The following is a 25880-nucleotide window of genomic DNA, read 5'->3' as shown; positions in this document are numbered from 1 at the left end:
GCAACTCAAGAAAATGCATCCTTCAGAATTTAATTTACCGTGGAAAATAATATGAAATGGAGTTGCATGACTCAGGGGTTTTCACAGATCTGCAGTATGGGTTGGGTCAGTCCTTCCAGAAGACCCAGCATGCATCAAAAATCAATCGATGATGTGATGTGAAATGCAGCAGAGAGGAAAATAAAACCTCTAGACGAATTGGGCCCCGGATAAAACATCCGTTCAAAAGATTGGTGTCAGATCTTTTTTGGGAGGCAGCACAACAGTTTCAACATTGATAAAAATAAGAAATGTGTTATAGATCAGCACATCAGCATTAGAATGATTTCTGAAGGATCATGTGACACTGAAGTCTGGAGTAGCCTAACGATACTGAAAATGCAGCTTTGCCACCACAGGAATGAATTTCATTTTAAAATAGGCCTATATTAAAATAGAATGGTTATTTTAAATAATATTCACAATATCACTGTTTTACTGTATCTTTAGTCATATAAAGGCAGCCTTGGTGAGTAGCTACTTATTTTAAAAACATTTAAAAAATCTTATTACACGGCTATGTGAAATACTTGATTCTGATTGGTCAATCGCGCATTCCAGCGGTGTGTTATTCCCAGATAACACACCGCTCATCCGGGCACTACGAGTTATCTTGACCGGTACTACTTCTATGGTTAACGCTGGCGCCATCTTGTGGCTGTTAAATACTTAACCGCCATGGGTTACAATGGAAGACTTCAAGCAAAGGCAGGTTTCCTTTATAAAGCTTTAAATATGGATATTTTTCTTTCAGAAGACCAAACAAACTCTCCAGATTTCAATACAATCAAGCAGACCCACCACCTCACAACTTACAGGACTTAAAGGATCTGCTACTAACTGATCTGCTCTGGCAGCAAAAGGGGGGCCAACACAATATTAGGACAATAATGTTAGGCCAGATCGGTGTATATTGCTTATAAAAATATTTATTTAGTCAGAATATACTGCAACTTTTGAATTGTCATCAGTGTTAAATGGTTTAACTGGTTATGCTAACCGAAGCATTATAATAAGTACAATCATTCGATTTTGTTTGTTTCATGTCCTCTGTCCATGTCTCACAGCTGCCACATAGATTACGGCCCTCAACTTCAGGATTAGATGATCTATTGATTCGACAATCTATTAGGACAATCCCATATGCAAGATGTGGCATTTAAATTTGTTGGATTTTAGCCCCCTCTGCTGGTCAGAGTCCTGCAGTTTCAGGACCCCAGTTCTAAGACTGCGGTTCTAGGACCCTAGTTTTTTGTGACAGCGCCTTCTACCATAACACTAATTTAAGATGGACGATGGACACCGATTAGACTGTGAGTACCGAAATTCACTTAAGTTTTATTATATAACGTTTAAACGAAACAAACTTTATATAGCCAAAGTGAGAGCTGCTATGAATTAATAATTAATTCGCACGAATAAAGAACTTGTGCTAGTTTTATTAATTACTACAACGTTCTTAATCGGGGCCATGATTTAACACATCCTTGTTGATTTTTAATGACTATTATAAATCTAGCCAGTTAATTAATTCATCTTAAAAAGATGACAAAAGCATGTTGATGTAAGGGTGTGTAAGATTTACCTGTAGCTTACTGTATTAGTGGGAAAACAACAACAAAAAAATAATGTGTTAACCATAGTTAAGTATAAAATATTTTTCATAACTGGGCTGACTGCCTGGTTGGACTACAGTATGTGTTATAGCCTGTCTAAATGAGGCATACTTTTTGACATGTTCAGCAATTTATACTTTGGCTACGTTCTTATCTGCCCTGTGGGCCTACTGATATATTTTTGCTGTGTTCTTATTCTTGATTTTTTTTTATTTTTCTGTATGAATCTTGCATTAAAAAAGTATCCTGGGAGCTGGACTAAAAAGACTGGACATGATATTGCAGTAAATGCATATTTAGCTACTCCAAAAAAAATATTATATATATATATATATATATATATATATATATATATATATATATATATATATATATATATATATATAATCCAAAATCTGCATATCATGTTTATTTCATAATGTAACTGAGACGGCAATGGCTTTTGACATGTGTTCTTTTTTTGTTGTTGCTTTTAGGGATTGCCACGCCATAACTGTGGAAATGACTGCAGGAACTTCCTGCTAATGGTAAAGTCTCAGTGTTTTTTTTTTTTTTTTGCCAAGTAAATTCTAGTAGTATAGTATATACTATATATAAACATATAAGTTTCTGTCAACATTGTGAATAAAATGTTGTCTGTCTTTTCTATTGCAGTATACCATTTGCATTGTGACAGGTGTGGGGATACACATTGTCTGTGTGCACACTTCGATACATGGGTCATTTCCTGTTATCCAGTAACAATTTGGCTACATAATCTTTTGGGGGAAAAAGTTTCATGTTTTTAGCATTCTACCAAAATAGTGACGTTTAACTATCAGGAATACATATTGGACAAGCTCAGGGACTAAAAAAATAATAATTATGGGTAGATTCATTGTTCAGACACTGACTGTGAAGGTATTCCACCCTGTTAGGGACATAGTTATCACAAAATTGTAATAATATAAATGTTAAACAAAAACAAGCTTTTATTGGATAGTATATGTCCCTTATGCCATCATAGTATTTTTTTATTCTTGAAACAATGGCAAAACAATTATTGATAAATAGAAGGTCTTTATTTAAAAGAACAGGTACCCCAATCTCGGTCCTCGGTCCCCCAATCTCAGTCCTGGATAGCCACTGTCCTGCAGAGTTTAGCTCCAACCCCAATCAAACACACCTGAAGCAGCTAATCAATGCCTTTATAGCAGTGGTTCCCAAACCTGTCCTGGAGGACCACCAGCCCTGCACATTTTGTATGTATCCCTCATCTAACACACCTGATTCAACTCATGAGCTCATTATAAGAGACTGCAACACCTGAAATGGGTGTGTCAGATATGTGTACACTGTACATCACGGCTTCACAGGCTTTTTACTTGATTGGAACTGTTTTTGTATGAAAACTGTAACAACATGCATATACATAAAGGAAAACATTTATTCAGTGTCTCAAGGTCATAAAACAATAATAATATTAAGTAAAATTATTATAAAAATAGGGTTAGATTTTACAAAATGATTTGCACATAATACCCATGAGACTTTTGTATTAACAATAATAATAATTTCAAATGGTTAAAATGTAACCATCCTAACAAAACAAAATCAAAACATTCCAATGTGCTTTAAAAAACATGCATGTCAAATGGCAGCTGGTGAATGTATTCTCCTCCATCTGCAGATCATTCATCATGAAGAGCGTCATCGTGGATCCCTCGGACTCCTTCCTCCCAAACCCCACACAGGCAGCTCGCTCGAGGGAGGTGTGGGGCGAAGACCACTTCTAATTTACGCGGAGCGCAACTTCGACTGTCCGATTTTACTTGTCCTGGCAATCTTGTGAGCATGAGTCTCACCATCACTTGATTGGCCCAAGCGATGCCCAATGCAGGAAGCACCTTACTCCCCACCAACCTGTGTAAGTTAAGTTATAGAAGACTTAGAAAGCTTTTTGTAATTCCTCAGGTGTCCAGGAGTACTTGAATAAAAGATACTGCTGCTAGTCGACATTGGAAACGCTAGTTGTTACCACTGCAAACTTTTCTTGTGATTTTTCCACCTGCCTTGTACAAGTACTTTTCATATATGAGAAGCACGTTTAAACCCAGACACACAAGCGATAATGAACGAAAATACCTTGATGCATGCTGAATTATGTTTATAATAGGCTATCGAGTTATCATCATAGACAGTAAAAGAAATGGACAGAGCTATCCCGTTGACTTCAACGGCGGAAAATGAGGCCAATCAGAGGCACTCACTTCCTGATGGCTGAGCGAACTGCACAGGCTCAGACTGAGCTTGACGACGTAGATGTGACGTGAGCCTCCTGTCTGACAGCTGTGAGTCTTCTAGTAGTTGTGGAAAGAAAAATCTGAATCATGTTGTTTAAATGTTTTCTCCCGTTGCTTTTGGCTCACTATGGGCTTCTCCCCATTCTTCTCCCTTGACTTTATCAGACTTTATGTCTCCACGTCCCCCCGACTGTCTCATAGACAGTAAAAGATTGCCTGCGAGCGTCTCCTCCTGTCTATATGGTAATTTCTCAACTGTGCGACAGAGTCGCGTTGGTTATGACGCAAGTTAGCCTATTTTTACAAAAACAGCTTCTACGGGGCGATAGTTTAAGATACAAGGTAATGGAGCCTTTTATGCATTGTCGTGTTTCTTTAGAAATAAACAATGGACAAATGGAGTCTTTAAACGCCTCAGATGTTTCTGAGAAGTTATTCACTGTCAAAGTGACTCAAAAATGAATGGGAGTCAAAGGGATGCTAACAGCAGGTGATGGCTTGGCTAGCAATGGCCGCCCCTATGGGTGGAATGCTTTCCGAGTGCTAGATTACCCCTTGGTTCTCATCTATTAATAATGCACTGCCTAATGATTCGGGTTATTTGAATAAATATGTCTACCGTATATTGGTTAAAGGGATAGTTCAGTTTAAACGTTAAAATGAGTTGTGGCGCACATCCCTAGTAATTACATTAAGTGCATCAGAGTGCTGGGTAGTAACTGAGATGTGATCAGATTCCAAAAATGCTTTTTTATATAATACTCCTAATCAGACTAGTTACATTTTTATTGATTACATTATTACGTAATATTCACAAAATGCCAGTCAATTATTCATAATATCCCCAATTCATCTCTTTTTATCTTTTAAAGCTTAGTTTCTAAAACAGCATATTGCTTAAATATGTTCATATTTAAAGTCACATTACCTTTTAATAATATTAGCAAGCTTCAATAGATAAACTAATAGGTAATCTAAAAGTAAACAAAAACTTTATAAAAACTTTAGTAGATTATACAAACTAAAATGTGTACTGAAATAGATTAAATTACTAACTACAATTTTCATCATGTAATTTGTACTACCCAGCACTGGCTGTTATATTTTGGCCTTTTTTCTGCTGGTAAGACACAAACACACTCACCCATAGTCGCACCTTCCTGGATTTGGGCCGTCCACAACATCTGTAACCTGGGACAGATAAATAGCATACAGTGTGAATCATTTCTATGTTTAGCATCTACAGTGCATATCATATAATATCTCTGATTAGGTGTTAGAATGCCGGTGTCTGACCTGGTTGACGCAGACCACAGGGGCACCATATGCATGACTCAGGCGGTGGAGTGTACTGGAAAAAGCCAGCAGGTGCCGTGACCTCTGTATAGCTTCATCAGCCTGGAACTCGCTGCGAAACAGAGCAGCCACAGAGTCCACCACCACCAGTCTGACCAGACCTTGCTTCAGCAGCACAGGCACACGCTGAGACACGCACGCCTGCAGAGCCTCCTGCTCACATATGCACCAGCATTAATACCTTTCTAATGGTTAATAACTTAACAATTGAGATGAATTTATGCCAGTCTCACCAGGTCAGATGCATGCTCGATGTAGATGCTGTCAGTAAAACGCCGGCTGTGAATCAGAGCTGGAGGCAGATCTGGCCTGAGCCGGGACTGCTGGCTAATGAGTTGCCGTAGTCGTTTGATGGGGAAAGAGTCCTCAGTGCAAATATATACGGCTCCTGTTAAATGACCATGTAAAATGTGACATAAAACAGCATTTCATCAGAAATTTGTCAAAACGATTACTTTCTTCCTTGTACCCCAGTAATCTCACATGTTGCCACTACAGACGATGCTATCATAAACGCATCAAATACACACTTATTTCAGTATCTTGTCAAATATTAGCACAGTTTGAGATATGAGATATATTTAAAATATATATATTGTAATGAACACAGTCTTTGGCAGTGGTTCTCTATCAGGGGGCCAGGGCTTACTAGAAAACTAATCAACATATTCTTTATTTTATTGACCCCAACCCCCCTTAAAGGGATAGTTTACCCCAAAAATTGAATTACCCCATAATTTACTCCCCCTCAAACCCTCAAATCACCTAGGTGTATATATGACATTCTTTTCTCAGATTAATACAATCAGAGTTATATTAAAATATGTCCTGGCTCTTCCAAGCTTTATAATGGCAGTGAATGGAGGATTTGATTTTGAAGCCCAAAAAGTGCATCCATCCATCATAAAAGGTTTTTTTGGGGGGTTTATACAATCTGAAACACGAGTGATGTGTTTGTGTAAGAAAAGATGATTATTTAAAACTTTATAAACTAAAATAACTAGCTTCCGACAGAAGGCTGCACGCATCGATTTCCAGTGAAACAGTGACGCCTGACCCGACGCATGATGTACTGACGAACGTGCACGACAAAACACTGATGATGAATTAGAATGTATTAAATTAGAATTTTTGAAGAGAAATATCAGTGGAGCTTGAGTTTGTTGCCCGGCCCTATTCATTTGAACCGGAGAGGCGTCAAACCTTACACTACTTCTACATCCGACGTCATACAACGCGTCAGGGGAAACTCTTGGGCTGCATCCGAAACCTGGAAAATACTGCCACATTTAAAGGCAGGAAGGCATCAAGCCACGTCCGAATCTAATGTTTATATCACTTCCTGTCTCCTCAGAGACCTTCATTTGATCTATTTTTGAAGGCTGCATACATGTAGCCTTCGCTGACTTTGATATCCCACAATCCTGTGCCTTCCATTCAGTGACAGTTGAGCTGGGAAAAAAGATGGCTTCCGAAAGTTGTGTTTGCTGGTCAGTTTGTGTGTAAATCAGCTGCCTACGTTTTCGGACGCAGCATTGGTGGTAGTCGACTTGCGTAGCCGGGTCTGCCAGTTTTAAATATGGATATTTTTCTTACAAAAACCCATCGCTTTGCATCAGAAGGCCTTTATTTGAGCCATGTTGAGTTCTTTTATTATGGATGGATGCACTTTTTTGCATTTTAAAATCTATGAATTAGATAATCTAGCAGGGCAATCGCATTCCCATATGCAAGATGTGACATTTACAGAGTTTTGTTGGATCTTAGCCCCTTCTGCTGGTCAGAACTCATAAAGAGTCACAGGTGACTTGTAAAAAAAATGTCCCAATTCCCAAGCACAGGAGAAATGATGCCCTCAAAACGCTTGCTTGAAAAAACAATTCTATATTTTTAAATATATTTCCGATTGTGTTTGTCATCGGAATGTAGGCTACACATATAATTTTCATTTTGGGGGGAACTATCCCTTTAATAAATGTTTTCTTCTTTCATGGAAGAATTTCCAGTCTTTGGAAAACCTGGATATATGAGAGAATTTTAAAAGCGGGATACCTGTAAATTATATTAGACTTGGAAATGCAATGAAATATTAATTTTATTGGGTAGAAATTGAGTTAAAAAATAAAAGAAAGACTGTCTTCATGTCCCCTTACCCGAGTTCAGCCCTCCGTTTTCCTGTGGATACTGGACCGACAAGCAAAGTTGCAGACAAAACTGAGTTTTCCCAGCGGCACTCTCGCCTGCCAGCTCTGTTATTCCTCGTAACGGGAGACCGCCACGCAACAGACCATCCAGAACGGGGCAGGCAAAAGACAGCCTGTGCCCGGGCTCCAAAACTGGACATTCCCCCTGGATCAGCTGTAGAGCTGAGAATTTATTAAAATATTAGTTTTGCTTCAGAGAATAGTGCTTCTCAAATAGTACTAGACGGTTGTTGCAATAACCGAAGGCCACCTGTGACCGGGCTGGACCTGCGGACAGCAGCAGCTACGGCACAATGCAGGCGCTGGACATCCGCCTTCGACAAGCGCGTCAGTCTCTGCAGATCTGGACCAGAGACACAGAGGATCTCCTTCGCTGATCTAAAATTGGCTAAACAATAAAATATAATTAAACATGAAGCGTATTCAACTTTTAACTGAATGTAACGTACTCGTGCGGGAACTCGTGTCAACCTTTTTTAACAGCAATAATAATCCTTGGATTCAGCTCAAATTGTTCCCACTCCATCACCTCTCGCGAACCTCCATTTAAGCGGCGTAACGTTAATAAAATAACGTTTAATTATTATTTTAACATACTAAAAACTACCAGCTCACATTTTGAACGGCACACCATTTACTTCCTGGTCAACACGTCATAAATCCTGTCAAAATCGAAGTCTTAAAGCCAATCGATTAACGCTTTTATTATTTTAACCTGGCGTTGTTTATATTTCAAGGACAGACAGGCGACTACAAAAATAACAAGTAATACTTTATTTAGCGAGTCAATAAAAGAAAGAGTGAAAAAACGTATCGGCTAAACAAACAACTCAGAGCACCCTTCATATTATCGCGCTTTAATACCGGGGTCCGCCACTGGCCCAGTGCATATTAAAAGGGGGGGTGATTGTAGTGTAAACGTTTAACTAAATAGATTAACTGGGATTATAGTGAAGAAACGTGTATTGATAACATTTTTTAAAATACATAGTGTGTCATAAAGGGCACATAATAGTAAAATAAACTCATCAAAACAACTAAACAAAGAACTGCTGCCTAGTGACCACCCCTCTTTTTTCAGTTTTTCGAACGGCCCCTAATGCCGTCTCCAGAAAACCTTGGTTGAAGTCACAACAGTAATGTTGTTATTAGATAAAATTAAATATTTGACCATATCTTGTAGACATTTAGCTCAATAAAATGCACTGTTTGAAATTTAAATAGTTTGGGGAAGCTAACAATAAATAGAACTGCAGGATACGGCTTTAAACAGTGTGATCTTAAGTCAAGTCACTTCCTTTAACCGGTGAGTGGTTTGCTATTGAAAGCTAGCGTCTTTATCTTTAAGCGCGTCTGTATAATTTGAAATAATAAAAAATAAAGCGATAAATTAAGCTGTCTGTATTATGTTTACGGTCGTATCATACCTCTATTTTCATTTTATAGCATATGTTCACTTGTATAAATCATACCAAAACATTAGCTTAGCAAGGTTTATATTTATATACTAGAAATATACACTAGAGATAATCATAATATGAAGTTTATCCTAATGTAAATATATATGAAATAATATATGAAAATGGTTTAAGTGTGCATTGTGTGACTTTCGCGCGAGGTCTGTTGTGTAGCAGAGCGGAATATCAGCGGCGGCAGCAAGCCGGCGACCCGAGTTCAAGTCCCGGTCTGGACATGCTTTGCTACATGCTATATCGTTTCCAATATATTAGATATTGTTACACAATTTTACGATGTATCTTATTATTATGTTATCCGAATAATAATAAACTGACGATGCAGATGGTGGGTGTGTGTGAGTTTGTTGTTCAGTAATGGTGTACATGTTGTCTTCTTCAGGTCTGAATTTTCCTGCCAGTATGAGCCGTCAGTGTAAGAACTGTGGCGGAGTGGACATCGACACAGACCCAGCACGGGGGAGTGCGGTCTGCACAGCCTGTGGTTCGGTTCTAGAGGATAATATCATCGTTTCTGAGGTTCAGTTTGTGGAAAACAGCGGAGGGGTGTCTTCAGCGGTCGGACAGTTTGTATCTGCTGATGGTAAGAGATGTTCAACTGAACCTGAACACAGGTTTTGAGGGGCACCAGTGGCAATACTGTTTTAATTTATTTGATTAATGCTTTAGCAATGTTAAAGCAATAAATTGTTTTTGTTTAAAACAATTAAGCAAAAGGAAGAAAAATTGAGATTTTCTAAAATTCCACACTAAATAATTTCTCACAAAAAATAATTGCAAAAATAAGAACATATTTGCAAACGGGTAAAGTTCTTAATAACAAGTTTAATTTTTTTAAGGCAATTCAAATGATGTGAGATATTGGTCAATTTATTTCCTACAAACATGAACTAGAGGTCTCGAATTTCAGTATTTGGATCTGTAAATGTGGAAATTGATAATCAAAAGGATAAGATTTATTACATGAAATTACAATTTTTTTAAGTTTAAAGGGGTGATGGACTGAGAAATCAACTTTTCCTTGAGCTTTTGATAAATAAAAGGTCATGGTAATATAAGAATATCTTCTAAGTTTCAGAGCTGAAAACTTCCTTGTTAGTCAAAGCTTTTATAGACACCAGGCCCAGCAAACGGCCTTGTGTTTCATTCTTACGTCATAGCGCCACGAAACACCGTCTCTACAGCGCGTCTAATCCAGTAGCCTCACCTACGACTCATGGAGCTGATCGGCTCGCGCTAGATAGCCAACAACAATAAACATGCTGAGGAAGATAGCAAGATACTGCGCTATTCCTGGTTGTGGAAGAACACAGTTGCTGCATAAGCTTCCTTCGGATCCAAATATTAGGAATAATTGGTTGAACTTTGATTTTAATGAAGTTGCAGCTCACATGCAGAAAACATGTTCACTTCAGTTCACTGCGGAATCGTTTGTAAACAAATCTCCGGTCGATGATGGATTTGGATCCGACAGGAATGGTGCAACATACTATAAAAGCTATATATATATTTGACTATATATATAATATAATTGCTCTTCCAAGCTTTATAATGGCAGTGAATGGCGGTCCAAAAAAGTGCATCCATCCATCCATTATAATACTAATCTGTACGACTCCAGGGGGTTAATAAAGACCTTCTGAAGCGAAATGATGCATTTGTGTGAGAAAAAAATCCATATTTAAAACTTTATAAACTAAAATATCTAGCTTCTGGCAGCATGCCTATGCAAGTCGACTCCAAAAGAGTTTCCCCTGACGAGTTGTAGGAGTAGTGTAAGCTTTGACGCCTCTCGCGTTTCAAACTAATAAGGCTGGACAACAAACTCAGGCTCCTCTGACATTTCTCTTAAAAATTCTCGTTTTGGATTTCTAATTCGTCAATGATGTTTTGTTTTGCTCTATCCTCTTCGCTTCCGTGTTCGTCAGTACGTGATGCGTCAGGTCAGGGGTCACTCTTTCACCGTAAATCAAGGCGTGATACGAAAGCTAGTTGTTTTAGTTTATAAATGTTAAATATGAATATTTTCCTCATACAAACCCCGAATCCTGGTGGAGTACTTATATGATGGATGGATGAATGTTTTTGGGATTCAAAATCAGGACTCCTGTTCACTGCAATTATAATGCTTAAAAATGATTTGATATATCACTGATTGTATTCGTCTGAAAGAATAATGTCATATACACCTAGGACGGCTTGAGGGGGAGTAAATCATGGGAGAATTAAAAAAATTCATTTTTATTTTTATTTTAACCCCTATTATCAATAGATTAACTAAGAAAAACTGCAAACAAACTTGACAGCTAGCGGTCACAGAACATTTAATTTGCTTTGACATTCTTACAGAAAAAGATCTACAGAAAGCATGACAGAACATTACCTCTCAAGTTGAATGGGCTTGACTTTTCCAACTGGGACTTTTGCCATGCTATTAACCCATTAAAAATAAATCTCACTGCACTTGTCCAGTGGCTCAACATGACAAGCATCAAAGTGTAAATGTACTATACATAATTCAGAAATGGATTATTCCTTTATGACTACTGCAACTGTAACAGCTTCTTTTACCAGGGAGGAGCAGAGTCCCTCTCAAAGTCATATGATGGTTTCACTTTTAAAAGCTCATGGCCTTTAAAAGAAAATGTCCAGTTTTGACTTCTTTGAGCTGTTGTGTATGCATAAAAGATAATTTATTTGGATTATAATGATTCATGCATGAAATTGTTATGCCACCTTCTGCAAGGCTTTCATTTACTTTAAGTAGCTGAGCTTACTCTTCCTGTTGAATATAGGAAGTATGTAACTCTTCGAATATTTTTGGCCTCATTCACTTTTGCTTTCTTTGGGTTCCCTAGAAATAATATTTTTGGTGTAGAGCAAAGAATCTTTTAAAGGCAGATTGTTAATTAGTAAAATCAAAATGCCACAAATCTCCATCAACTGCAAGATGCTCTCCTATCAATATGGGCCAACATTTCTAAAGAATGCTTTCAGCTCCTTGTTGAATCAATAGAACGTAGAATGAAGGCAGTTCTGAAGGCAAAAGGGGGTCAAACACAGTATTAGTATGGTATTCCTAATAATCCTTTAGACGAGTGTATACTACTATTCAAAAGTTTTAGGTCAGTAAGATTTATTTTTAAAGAAATACTGTTACTCAGCAAGGACACATTAAACCAATCAAAAGTGAAAGTAAATACATTTATAATGTTACATGTTGCATGGTTTCTACAAAAATATTGAAGTAGTGCAACAGCTTTCAACATTAATAGTAATAATAATGTTTTTTGAGCAGAAAATCAGCATATTAGAATGATTTCTGAAGGGTCACGTGACACTAATGACTGGAGTAATGACCGCTGATTCGAAAGAGCGCCGTTCGCCAGCTTCTGTGTTTATTAGTAACACGCAAGTGCAACTTGGCTGTCATTATGTTAAGCCCCGCCCACCGACTCTACATGATGTGATTGGCTCGACCAGAGTTTGGCTTTTACAGCTCAGAACTGTATTGAGAGTTGCTAGACAATACTCGCGGCAGATTAGATTTGCTGTCGCTAGGGTGCGTCTAGATTTCTAGGCTATTTAAAGTCCTCATGAAATCATAATTGACCTTATTTACTTTGTTAGCACATATTACAGGTCTAAGGGTGATCAATTTATCCTTGCTAGTTAATACACAGAAAACAATTGTTTGCCATGGTAATCTTTAATCAAAATCTTAAAATTAACTTCCGGTCTGGAAACGGCGTTTCTTCTCAGGTGACGGCAGTTTGATGGATTAGGCTTTAAAATGCGTAACCACTTTCCCTCCGCCGAGTGTAAGACGGACAGGAGGAGCGCTGAGGTTAAACCCTGCCATCTGTTCAGTTTCACTTGGAAAAACGTCACAGCACTGAAGAAAACTCACTTTCTACTTCCGGTTCACTTAGACTTTAAGAAATTTTTCCTTTACAAGCCAGTAAACAAGCCACAAATTATTTCCAGATGTTGTCAATAGAGCATTCATTTTTTATTTTTAAGGATTGTGGTTTAAAAACAGGTGATTTTAAACAGTTGAAGAATCACAATTATCAGCGAAAGAGAACTCATTTCAGTATGTGCACGCTGCCAGAGAATCTGTTTCTCATCGCAGCCAGACCGATGCGAGGCATGAAGTCGCTGCTCAAGCACGTGAGAACTGATAAGTGAATGTTAACAGTTGAGAGAGAAAATGCATGAATATAATGGATCCTGCAGTCAGTCTTTAAGTGACAGCATCCAAATTGACCTGCTGTTATTATTAATGCTAATCAAACAACAACAAAAGAGAAAATCTCACACTGCTCTTGACTCAACTGTCACTTATTGGATTAAATATTTTTAAGTATCAGTATTAAGTTTTTTTTTTATGATATTGAAAATAGTGATAAGAATTATACATTTTTAATGGTATAAAAATAAAAACCTTATTTAAAGCAAAAATAACTATGATTGTAAAATAAAATTACTCATATCGTTATATACGATTTTGGTCATATCGCCCACCCCTACATTTATTTATGTAAAAAGTAAAAAAAATAATAATAAAAAAATTTGAATATTGGTTTTTTAGAAGAATAATCGGCACCAGTCTTGAAACAATTTCTGTCTCATATAACAGAATCATTAAATAAGGTGGATAGATCGAAGAACACTGCGGTGAATGCAAAATTGGACCACTAAATTAATTAATTTCATTCAACAGGGATGCATTAATGAATTTATTAATTTCTATGTCAAATAATTGTTGTTCTTTTGAACTTTCTATTTATCGAAGAACCCTTTAAAATATATCAAGGTTTCCAGAAAAACATGTTAAGCAGCACAACCGTGACTGAAGACTGGAGTAATGAAACTGAAAATGATTTCCATCACAGGAATAAATCACATATTCAAATAGAAAACTTTGTTGAAAAACAAAAATGTTTGTGTTTCACTAAAAAATGTCAGTCATAGAGGTTTGGAACAACAAGAGGCTTTATAAATAATAACAGAATTTCATATTGGGGTGAACTATCCCTTTAATATCCTTTTTGGAGCTGAATCAACCATGTATTCCATTCGTCTGGCATCAGGGATAGAGATCGCATCCAAGCGTTCCTGATTCAGGAACATTATCTTCCACTCAGAGATGGCAGATCGCTGGGCCTACAAGTGGAGATACAGAGCCAACAATGAGAAATAAAACCCACAAAAGTTTACATCTGCCAGTAAAGCATCAGGATTACCAGCCCAGCTTCTTTAGTGCTGTATCTCTCACCACCAGATCAGAGAACATCTTTATATTTTAGCATTATTTATATATTATTATAGTATTTATTAATTTGATTTAGCACACTCAAAAAAATTATCCAGGCCCTTCATAGATATGACACATTTAAATTCTGTCCACTGTACTTAAACATATCTAATTTTGTCTCAACTTAATGTAATTGTGTTCAATCAACCTAATATATTCAAAACTGAGGTTTACTTAATTAATTTGTGTTAAACTACATTAAATATTTGTAAAAAAACTGGGCAGTGGATTTGTAGTTCCCAGCATGCTTTGCAAGGGACTGCGTTAGGAGAGTAAGTTTAGGGATTATGTTATTTTATGTGTTTTTTAAGTAAAGGGAAAGATGTTCAGTTATATTTGATATTGAGTTTCTGTAATTTTGTGGTTACCATTATGCAGAAGAGTGGCTGTGTTTAGGTTGTGGGCACTTATACACAAATTCACCTGCCCTCAATTAAATATGAGTGTGTCCCATTAGTTATTTTTGCATTTTATTTCTAAAAAATATGCTTGTTGTTATTTAAAAGTTTTAAAGGTAAATTCAATCGATAAATGTGTTCACCTTACATAATAAACTTTTATGAATTTAAGTTAACATAACATTATTAAGTAAACTGCACATATAAATATTATGTGACTGATAAATTCAAATAATTTTACTCAAATACATTTTTTCAGCTTTACTTGAATTTCTTTTGGTCAAATTACTAAATTGTTATTTGTAAAAATTGCTCAATATTGTTGTGTGCAACCACTTGATGCATCTTTTTTGAGTAAATTCAAATTTTTTGAGCGCATTTTTTGTGCCTGGTTTCCCTGACAGTGCTTAGTTTAAGCAAAGCCTTAGTTAAATTTAGTTATTTAAACAGCTTTTATAAAAATGCCTTGCACAAAAACATTACTGGTATGCATCTACAGATAAAACAATGGCACCAACATTTTTAAACATATGTCATTGCAAGTTATTTTTAGTTAAGACAGCTCAAACAAGCATTTTAGTCTGGCACTAGCTTTGTCCGGGGGATTGTGTGATAATTTGTGGTACAGATTATCGTCAAGCCATGTCAGCATGCCTAACCTCAAATCTCACCACCTGCAAAAATCCACATCAACTGACACTCGGCCTCAATGACACCTGGAGCACCTCAAATTCATTACAGCTTTGGATTTAACAAAATGCTTTATTATATGTGACCCTGGACCACAAAACCATTTTTAAGGGAATTTTGTTTTAAAATTGAGTTTATATATAATAAACAAGCTTTCCATTTGAGCTTGTTTATAGTAAATTTACTAAACATCTTTATGGAACATGATCTTACTATTCTAGTGATTTTTGGCATAAAAGAAAAATCGATAATTTTGACCCATACAATGTATTGTTGGCTATTGCCACAAATATACCCATGCAACGGTCACATATATGCTGAACTTTGTGTGTTCATCACTATAAATAGACCTTGTGGATCTGTGGTAACAAAATTTTAATGCATCTTGCACAGTTGAAGGCAAAGGAAGAAAAGAGAGTTTCCCTGACTTGGTTATCAGTCTCAGGTGTGTCTCTTTTGGTTGCTAATAGGAACACTTTTGTGAAGTGACACTTGGCAACTCTCTTTCTTTGATCTCTTGGTGTCACTATAGTAACCATATAAAACTGTTATTTACACAAACAGCCACTGGAGTGTGCTATAGAGCTTTAATTAAAGCCTTACATTGTCGCTTGTAGTAATAACAGGCTTGTATTTGTAGACCTGTTTATATACTGTAAGTCATAACTATTACTTTATAATGTAATTCATCTTGGCCTTTAAAACTTTAAGCATAATGCATTGTTTTTTTTTGTGTGTGTTGTTTTCAGGTACTTCCAAAGCTCCGGTTCTGGGCAGTGGGTTCCACACAAGTCTGGGAAAAGAATCGCGAGCTCAGACGCTCCAGAACGGTAGGCGCACCTTTATATTAGTCAGCAGCAGTGTGTAGGTGCAGTCAGTGAATGATCACACTTATAAAAATTATGTGCAGGCTTAAAGGGATAGTTAGTTATAGTTCACCCTAAATTAAAAAAACTGTCATTGTTTACTTGCACGCATGCCTTTCTAAACCCATATTTCTTCTGTAAAGCACAAAAGGGGAATGTTCTGGACACTCTTTTCCGCATGATGAAAGTGAATGGGAAAGGGTGCTGGCAAGCTCCAAAAATGACAAAAAGGAGGGAAATAAAAGTATTGCATTATATTCCACATAGACTGTCATTTAAATAAAATAAAAAAATCAAATAAGGTGTTAGATGCATCACATACATCATTCTCGTTTGTGGATAAATATTCCTTCAATATTATGTTTCATAACTCATCTACATTCATTTCTGACCCAGTTACATCCCAAGCGCTAATTAAATTTCTATCATTTGCATCTGCGCTTTTCTGAAAATCACACAAGACATAATTAACTGTTGATCCATTTCATATAGCTCCCTGATAAATATATTTGGGTTCCAGGTGTTGATTCAACTAATATAAGACATGGCATTATGTAAATATGTTTTTGTGTGTGAATCAGAGGAACTGTGAGAACAATGTGTTTTGTGGCATTAAATTCACACATTGTTCAATTACAGCTGCTGGTTCTGCTGCATTTTTCAGAGCTTTAAAGGGTTAGTTCACCCAAAAAAATTAATTCTGTCATTAGTTACTCACCCTCATGTTGTTCCAAAAAACAAAACAAAAATAACATCTTTATTCAACCATTTTGAAATGTTATTGAACAAAAGGGGTCAGAGAGCTCTGGGATTTCATCAAAAAGATCTTAATTTGTGTTCCGAAGATGAACAAGGTCTTATGGAACAACAGGAGGGGGGGTATTTAATGACAGAATTAAAGTTTTGGGTTAACTAACCCTTTTAAAGCACTTAAAGCGACAACACAAAATACTTTTACAGTCAAGGTCACCAACTGTTTAAACACATGATTCACAGAAATGTCTGATAATAGTTAAAAAAACGTTCTAAATGATTGACAACTAAATGTGCATATGAATATGTCTGGTAGTTTTATATGAAAGATTCTTGTAAACTCATTTCAACTTGCGAAAGTGTCCTTGTGGTCACAAACAATAGATTTCATTCATTAAAAGGTGTCTCGTGTCCCTGCAGTGTTTCAGCAGTTATGTAATTCTGCTGTCATTTAGGGAGGTCACTGCAAACCTGGCTGCTAATCCAATGGCATGTGCAGTGTGAAAAATACTCTGGGATTAGACAGGTCTGGAGTGTGTAACGGAGGGTTGGCACACAGTGGTTCCAGAATAGAGGGATTATGCTCTTAAAAGCTTTCAGAGTTATTTTTGGCCTTGGTCTGCCACTTGACACTGCAGATTTTGGGCTCCAATGTTTAGGAACAAAAAGTCCAGCATCCATTTTAACATCTGTGGCTTTGTGATTGTTAACTCTTTATACCGTAAGCTAAATCATGGGTTTCTTACTTTTTGATCCCAACGACAACCAAGTATGATGCGAGGGACCGCTTTCCTAAAGTATAAAAGCAGCTATTTATTTTAATGTATAAAGAAGACCTGTTTATTATGTGGGACAATATATATATACAGTTGTGGCCCGAATTATTGCCCCCCTTTTAAGTATGCCTGTAAAATAATTCTGCATTGGTAATACTTTTGTATTATCTTTTATTCCAAAAATAATCACAAAAATTTAACCTTTCATTGAAGTAAAACAATTGAAAATGTGGGGAAAATCTCTTTATGAAATAAATGTTTTTCTCCAAAACACGGGCATAATTATTATCACCCTTTTATTCAATACTTTTTTCAACCTCCTTTTGCCAAGATAACTGTCTTCTTCAATAATTCCTGATGAGTTTGGAGAACACCTGACAAGAGATCAGAGATCATTCCTTCATCCAGAATCTCTCCAGATCCTTCAGACTCCAGCTCTTCTCTGCAGTTCATCACTCATTTTCTCTTGGGTTCTGGGCAGAAGCTTTATTTTGTGCTCAGTGACACATTTTTGTGTTGATTTTGATGTTTGTTTTGGATCATTATCCTGATGGAAGATCCTACCACGGCCCATTATCAGATTTCTATTAGAAGCGTCAGGTTTAGATTTTTTATCTGTTGGTATTTGCATGAATCCATGATGCCATGAATCTGAACAAGATGTCCAGGACCTCCAGCAAAAGAACAGGCCCACAGCATTAAAGATCCAGTGGTATATTTAACCGTGGGCATTGGATACTTTATATCCCTCTTTGCACCAAATCCATCTGGTGGGCCTGCTGCCAAAAAAAGCTATTTTTTTGTTTGTTTATTTTCTGACCACAGAACCAGGTCCCTTGTGAAGTTCCAGTCGTGTCTGATAACTGTAAATGCTGGATTTGTTTTTTGGATGAGAGAGGAGGATTTTTCTTGAAACCTTCCCCAACAACACGTGATGATGTGCTGTTTGATACTTTTTAGGCTTTCTGATCCCAAGAATCAACTAATCTCTCCAGTTCTCTGTCTGTGATCTTGGAGAGTCTTTGTCCACTTAAACTCTCCTTCTTTCGTGCATTAGGACGATATAGACACACGTCCTCCTCCAGGCAGATTCAAAACATCTTTAGTTGACTGAACTTCTTAATTATTGCCCTGATTCTTAATTATTGCCCAATGCTTTAACTATTTTCTTACAGCCACTTTCCATTTTATGAAGCTCAACAATCTTTTGCTGCACATCAGAACTATATTCTTGTGTTTTTACTCATTGTGATGAATGATTAATTGAATTTGGCCTTTGTGTTTCCTCATATTTATACTCCTGTGGAACAGGAAGTCATAGCTGGACAATTTCATGCTCCTAGTCACCTTGGTGTGCTAAACAAATGAACGGGAATATATATATCAGAGATATTTTACTAATGAAAATTGTGTCCAATGTGTTTTGGAGATAAAAAAAATTTTCTCAATGTAATTTTCTCCCCAATTTCAATTATATGACGTCACTGACAGGTTCGATTTTTATTTTTTATTTTTTTATTTTTATGAATGATCACATTTATCAAGTGGGCCAATAATTCTGACCACAACTGTATAGTGTAATATGTTTATTGTTTGTATACTGTCTTTGCACTAAATCAAATAGAAAAGTACAATCTGTATAAACCTAGAAGGTAAACTGTAAAACTATATTCACATTCCACAAACTGTCAATAGAATACAGTTAATCATGATCAAGCTTATGATTTACAACCAGTATTCATAAAATAGAATAAGGCAGAAATAATTTAAAATCCCAGAATGTTTCCTTGGACCCATTTTCAGCCACCTGTGGCTCCACAGACCTGTTTGAGAAAAAAGTTTAATGCACCTATGCATCTGCTGACTTCATTAACACATACAGTATCTGCACATTTAGAAAACAGATCGATGAAAGCTTTTGTTACTTATAAACGTGTGTGTGTGTGTGCAATTTCAATCATAATTAATGACCTGAATTTGTGAAACTCATCAACTCCATCTGAAGAAACCTAAATCATTCTCATTGTTTACAATGTGGGAGACTTTCACTGTCTGGGTGAACAAGGTCTTTTGCTAAATGATGTATTGAGTAAACAGAACTCGGCCAGATAGACTATTGGACTGTTTTTTCAATGTGGATTTTAATATGCTAAACACATCGAGGCCCGCAGTGGGATTTCAGGGCAGACTGATTTATGTGTCCAATGAATTACAACATGGCCTGTTTTGAGCTCATCTGTGAAGGAGTAAATGTACGACTGTGAAAGAAGGGGAAAACGGGACGTGGCCTCACACGGGACGTAAAACAGCTGTCTTTCTGCCCGTTTTCACTTCCAGGCTCCACTAAAAGCCTGTCTGGCTGTGCACCGTTCTCATGACATCAGTGCTACTGGAAAACCAAACACCTGCGTGTGAAGTCATGGCTCGGTGCGCAAGTGTGCGTGTATGCATGTGTATGTATGTTTGCTCAATCTGATGCATATGTGTGTCCTGTCTCTAGGGAAACGGCAGATACACAACCTCGGCAGCCAGCTGCAGCTGAACCAGCACTGCCTGGATACGGCCTTTAATTTCTTCAAGATGGTTGTGAGCAAACACTTGACACGAGGTCGGAAGATGACACATGTCATAGCCGCCTGCCTCTACCTGGTCTGCAGGACAGAGGGAACGCCACGTATCCTTCCCACATTGATCCTTAGGGTGTGAAACCCTAGTGAAACTCTTTGTGAATGGTAATCCTTCGAGAAAAGTGTTCGCTGTGCATACTCAACCCAAATTAAGTACAGGATTTAGCCAAGTCTTTAAAGGATACATAACAGTACAGTTTCTGCTAATATCATGTTAATCTTGAGTACCTAGAGTAGTATTGCATCCTTCATTTCTCCGAAGAGTCTTTAGTTGTATCATATAAGTGCAGTGGGCAGAGCTAAAGAGTCATTAGTAGACACACACACACACACACACACACACACACACACACACACACACACACACACACACACACACACACACACACACACACACACACACACACACACAGAATAGCAGAGGTGGACAGTAACTAAGTACATTTACTTAAGTACACTTTTTGAGTATCTGTACTTTACTTGAGTATTATTTTTTTCTGGAAACTTATGACTTTAACTTCACTACATTTGAAAGACAAATCGTACTTTTTACTCCACTACATTTCTATCAAGGTCCTCAAAGTCGAAAGTCGTTTCTGTAGCAGCTTTGAAAGTCAGTGGATGATTTTTTTCTTCTTTAAAAGGTGTTTGGGTTTTTGCAGAAAGCCTTTCAGGAATCAATCTTGGAGGCTCACTTGAAGATCAATGATTTCACAGCATTTTTTTGAACATTGATTTATAGTTTATAGCAAAATGGAAGCAGACAGATCTCAAAATGTTAATTTTGGTGAGTAATCACATAAACAAAGTTGATTATGCATAAACAGTTGGAGAACATCAGATGTGTATCATTGTATTGGATCCGTGCATTCGGGCTTAAATAGATTAAATATATACATGAGCAATTTAAGTTTCTTAGGATAAAAGTGCCTATTTAAATGCAAAGAAAATGTGAGGTTTGAGAGTAAAAATATTAGTTAGTGGCTGTTTTTTTTCTCCATTCTTTAATTGATGCAATCAGGTAATCTGACTGGAGAACTGGTTGCTTACATATTGTTCCATTCTGTTTTTACAGGAAGTTGACATTTTTTCATTTTATAATGCGTCTAGATATTCGCTAGATTTGTCCAAAATAGATATTCTACTAACTTTGCAACTATATGTCATCTAACTCATTAGAATATTAGTACTCGACTGTTAAATTAGGGTAAGGTGTTAGGATTCTGGTAAGTATAATAAGTTGGCATGTAGTTGTAGAGTTACTTATAGTCAGTAGAATGTCTGTTGGTTGGGAAGCATCAAAAACAAGTGTTAGCAGATATTAAGCAGAACGTCTACTAATACTCTAATGAGAGTTAGATGACATGTAGTTGTGTAGTTACTGTTGGTAGAATATCTAAAGTGGACTATCAAAAATAAAGTGTTTCCTTTCTATGCATAGACAGCTTCATCAGAAGTTGGAACAAATCAGCATAAACCAACCTGGACCAGCATAGAAATTCATTATGGTCTACAATAGTCTCGTTTACCAGCCCATGCTTTCCCTAGGGAAAACCCGGTTTAGGGTCTGCAGGGATGTGTCAGGATGTGAAAACAATAGTGCTAAAATATACTGTCAGAGATGAAAGAGAGGAAGAGGAAGAGAGTTGACTGCACCTTTCTCAGAGGATGTTCCCTGGAGTAAATTATGGAAAGCATCCCATCAAGTCACTCTTCGAGAGTTCAACTCTCTCATTTTGTTAAGAACATTTTCAGTGTCCTTCCTGGTCATTTAACCTAAAAATGTATGTCCCTTTACTTGGATTTTTTAGGAAAATATAATTTCCCTGTTACAAATTTTTAGGTTGATTTTTTTCCCTCCAATCTGTCAAAATTGTGTCAAATTATGTGAGTTTGAGACTCGCCACACCTGTTACAACAGCATGCCTGGATAGTGTTACACCACTGCTTTCTCTCTCTGTCTCACAAACAAACAGACTCTTATACTGGCAACCACCATCCTATCTGTCTTCTTGGGTCACACCCAGATCTCCGCTCTGCTTTTGTGTAGCGTCAGGCCTGTCTGGGTACCTGGTGTACCGTTTAGAGTTGCCAAAGGAGAATTGTTAGCTGTCCCTGGGTGGGGCTCTTTCAGTTGCATGCAAAGATTCGGTTCTTCACGGTAAACATCAGAAACACAAAGAAGTCCTCCAGTTCTTTACAGACTACCAAACCCATTCCAAACAGTGGACTATATTTAAATGTGTTGTGCTTTGCCTCAACAAACATCCTTATATTTATCTCATGTTTCTTTGTGAAATGATATACAGAATTATTTGGTCTACACTGTAAACCCGGATAAGTTGGCAAAGCTCTTGTGAAAAATGATTTTGCATTTTAATTGCAATAAAACCCAACATAACATACTGTAGACTCTCTTAAAGGGATACTTCACCACTTTTTAATATTAAACTGTTATTCCCTTAACTAAAACGAGCTGATACATACCTCTCTCATCTCAATGCGTGCACTTAATCGCTCTGACGCGCGGTGACGATCTGATAGCATTTAGCTTAGCCCACTAAACCCAGTTCATTCACTATGGTACCAAACAGAGATCAAGTTAGAAGCGACCAAACACCTCCAGGTTTTCTCTTCTGCTGCTTGCACGAGTAGTTGAACGACCTAGTATGGTGACAAAATAAAACGTGGCGCTTTTCTAAGCGGATTAAAAAGGAGAACTATAATGTATGGCGGAATAGCACTTTGTGCAGTAAAAAAGTCCCGGCTGAAAAATCCTCCCTCACATCTCCCCCTCCCTCTCTCATTTCTGTCAATATGGGGGAAGGGGTAGATGTGAGGGAGGATGTTTCAGCCGGGACTTTTTACTGCGCCGAGTCAAAGTACTCTCAGAAGAAGTGCTAAATAAGTGCTATTTCTTGTTCATTTTTAGCCATTTAGCTGGGCTTTAACTTTATTGGAGTGTATTTTGGGACAGCACATCTGTTTAGACCAGGTTCTCTAAAGGTGTAGATTAGCTGTTGTTCTGGAAACACTGATTCAATGAGCTTCACTGACCTGATCTGTTGATTGTTGGGCTGACCGGTCATGATTTCAGAGGCTCATCATGCTGAGATTCTTGGTTTGTTGCTTACTGGTACATTTTTTCCATAAATGCCCAGTTCTAAAAACAAGGGGTCCTTCAAATTCAAATCGTACATATACAGTGGACACTACAAGACAAGTCATGCATGGCCTTAAAAACTTATTTCAGTAAATGCATGTATTTCTCTAAAATAATTTCATAGGTTTTGATCCTTTCGGGAGGTGCCACAGCATTTAGCAAGAACAATGAAGTCGAATCACAATCAAATAGAACCAGATTAGTATCTGAAATCAGAAATCTCATTAAATAGTGTAATACCTGCTGCAAGAACACCTGCCGTATCTGATCAGTGATTCTTAACTAGGGCGCCTCAAGATCATATAGAGACATGAGATTATAGTGCTTTCAGGATGTTAAACACTAACGATATCTCCTAATATCCTTTTTTGCATGTGTTGCTGTTATCCCTATAATTTGTATCCTTTGCTGTGTTGCTGCAGTTTTTGTCAATGGTTCATATCTGGTCTTGTAGTGTTTAAGAGATAAAGACAGTTATCAATATCACTGATTTCAGTAAGTATAAATACTCTCTTTCACAGTAGGCCGTAATTAAGTCCGTCAGACTCCTGATAAAGTGGGATTAGCTTGTCTTGTAGTGATGCTAATCTCTGTGCTAAAGGGGACATTAGTCACCATGGAGACATGTGCCTCAGGTGTGTGTGCCAATCAGGTGAGCAGTAACAGATGGTCTGGGTGAATCTCTTGCAGCGATAAGGAGATCCTGTCTGAGGCCCATTGATGTAGAGATGATCAGTGAAAGTCGAAACTCCCCCAGTGACAATTACAGAGCCGTCCGATGACTATTAATCACTGTGACCAGGATTAATTTAGAAGCAGAATTGACTTTTTATTTTTAGCCATGTAGTTGGACAAAGATGTTTAGATCTTTATCACACGTTTAAACATTTTTCTGATATAATCCATTTGTTTTGTATTCTCCTTCCCTTCCTTAACTGATGTGCAGACATGCTCCTGGACCTGAGTGATCTTTTACAGGTTAGCTGCCTTTCATTTCAATTTCTTTCATCTATTTCCCACAGTACTCCAAATAACATAATGCAATCTAATGTTAAGTTGCATGTTGTTCAGCATTCAAATAATCTATTATCCCCTCCATATGACCATATGAAATAAATTCTTTATGATGTATTGCACATGATAAACAGGAAAGCAGACCATGTCAGAAATGATGATATCCAGTTTCAGTCCACCTCACATAATACCACTGCTTTCTCTTCATTTAAAAGGCCAGATTTTTCACACTTTTTTTTAACAAGTTTGACATTTTAAATGGATATACATGCATATGCCAAAATATTGTATTTCTTAAATCTGATTGGTTAATTCAGTTAAGAAGCTGTTATACTCACACCTGTGACTGCGTACACATAATACGAATTCTGTTGTGGTGAAGTTTTTTGGTACCCACATACCCTGCCAGTTACTTGGCAGAGGAATTGCTTACTGATATTTATTAATAAACTATTTAATTAAATGTATAATTAACTATTTATTGAACATTTGCTTGTTTTGTATTAGCATACTTGATTAAGGCCATGGTCCAGTAATTTTACAACAAGAGAATAATACTGCTTTTTAAATTCCTTATTGGTTTATTTGACAAGTTGTTATACTATGAGGCTACATTTTGTTTGTGGACAGTGCTGTCTTTATGAGAATATATACAATATACATTTTATTAGTAGTTATTCTAGGGCCAGACATTTTGGTGCTTAAGCACTGGTGTAATGTTATTTTTACTCCCTCAGCTGTCCACTGAACTGTATCTGCTATTGAACAGACACTAGATGGTTGGGGTGGAGGCTCAAAAATGTCATGAATCTTTAGCAAGTGCAGCCACACCCTAATCTGACAAGACCCCAATATATCCTGCCTGGATGCCAGTCTAACTAGGGACCTGGTGCTGAGGTCATAACCTCCTCCGGTCTCTGATGTGCTGTTAAAAGTGCACATATTACAGTGTTTTATATTTTACACTCTACCTTTGGCATAATTATATTATACCAAACACACCTGAAACAGATAATTAGGCTCTTCAGGATTACTTGAAACTTCACTCAGCTCACTACGCCCTCAAATAGGGCATTATTTGAGGGAACAGACATTTTTAGTGGTGTCCGAAACCATAGTGGACGCTATCAAGGGCACTAATTCTTTCCCACATTGCGCCACTATAACGAGTGTACAGCTGATGTACTCTAAATGGCTGTCCAAATTCACTCAGTAATTTCCATGAACTCCTTCAAGTGAACTGCATAGGATTCAGCCAGAGATGGCCTTATTATTGAGATAGGAAGGTCCGTGGCTCTACC

At 37.2% G+C, this 25880-nt stretch overlaps 2 protein-coding genes across 2 annotated transcripts in view; one reads left to right on the top strand and one right to left on the bottom strand.

Annotated features, from left to right (window-relative positions):
- Window positions 1-2723: 2723 nt before the first annotated feature.
- xrcc3 (X-ray repair complementing defective repair in Chinese hamster cells 3) lies at window positions 2724-8340 on the bottom strand. The gene is made up of 7 exons (XM_067417023.1): window positions 7969-8340; window positions 7748-7885; window positions 7447-7659; window positions 5527-5681; window positions 5234-5446; window positions 5082-5128; window positions 2724-3557 (listed from the first exon to the last, which is right to left on the bottom strand). The coding sequence occupies exons 1-7, from the start codon at window positions 8021-8023 to the stop codon at window positions 3326-3328; spliced, it is 1053 nt and encodes a 350-aa protein (XP_067273124.1). The 5' UTR covers window positions 8024-8340; the 3' UTR covers window positions 2724-3325.
- A 264-nt stretch (window positions 8341-8604) lies between these two features.
- Window positions 8605-25880, top strand: part of brf1b (BRF1 RNA polymerase III transcription initiation factor subunit b) — an 81703-nt gene continuing 64427 nt past the window's right edge. The window contains exons 1-5 of the mRNA XM_067417024.1: window positions 8605-8803; window positions 9355-9555; window positions 16130-16210; window positions 20276-20449; window positions 24512-24543. Coding sequence (XP_067273125.1) covers window positions 9375-9555; window positions 16130-16210; window positions 20276-20449; window positions 24512-24543 — 468 coding nt within the window. The 5' untranslated portion in view covers window positions 8605-8803; window positions 9355-9374. The remainder of the gene's footprint in view (window positions 8804-9354; window positions 9556-16129; window positions 16211-20275; window positions 20450-24511; window positions 24544-25880) is intronic.

This window comes from Pseudorasbora parva, chromosome 15 (genome assembly GCF_024679245.1).
Source record: "Pseudorasbora parva isolate DD20220531a chromosome 15, ASM2467924v1, whole genome shotgun sequence".
In the NCBI taxonomy this organism is placed as follows: domain Eukaryota; kingdom Metazoa; phylum Chordata; class Actinopteri; order Cypriniformes; family Gobionidae; genus Pseudorasbora; species Pseudorasbora parva.
Note: the sequence above shows the minus strand (reverse complement) of the source record. Positions and strands in the feature narration are given on the sequence as shown.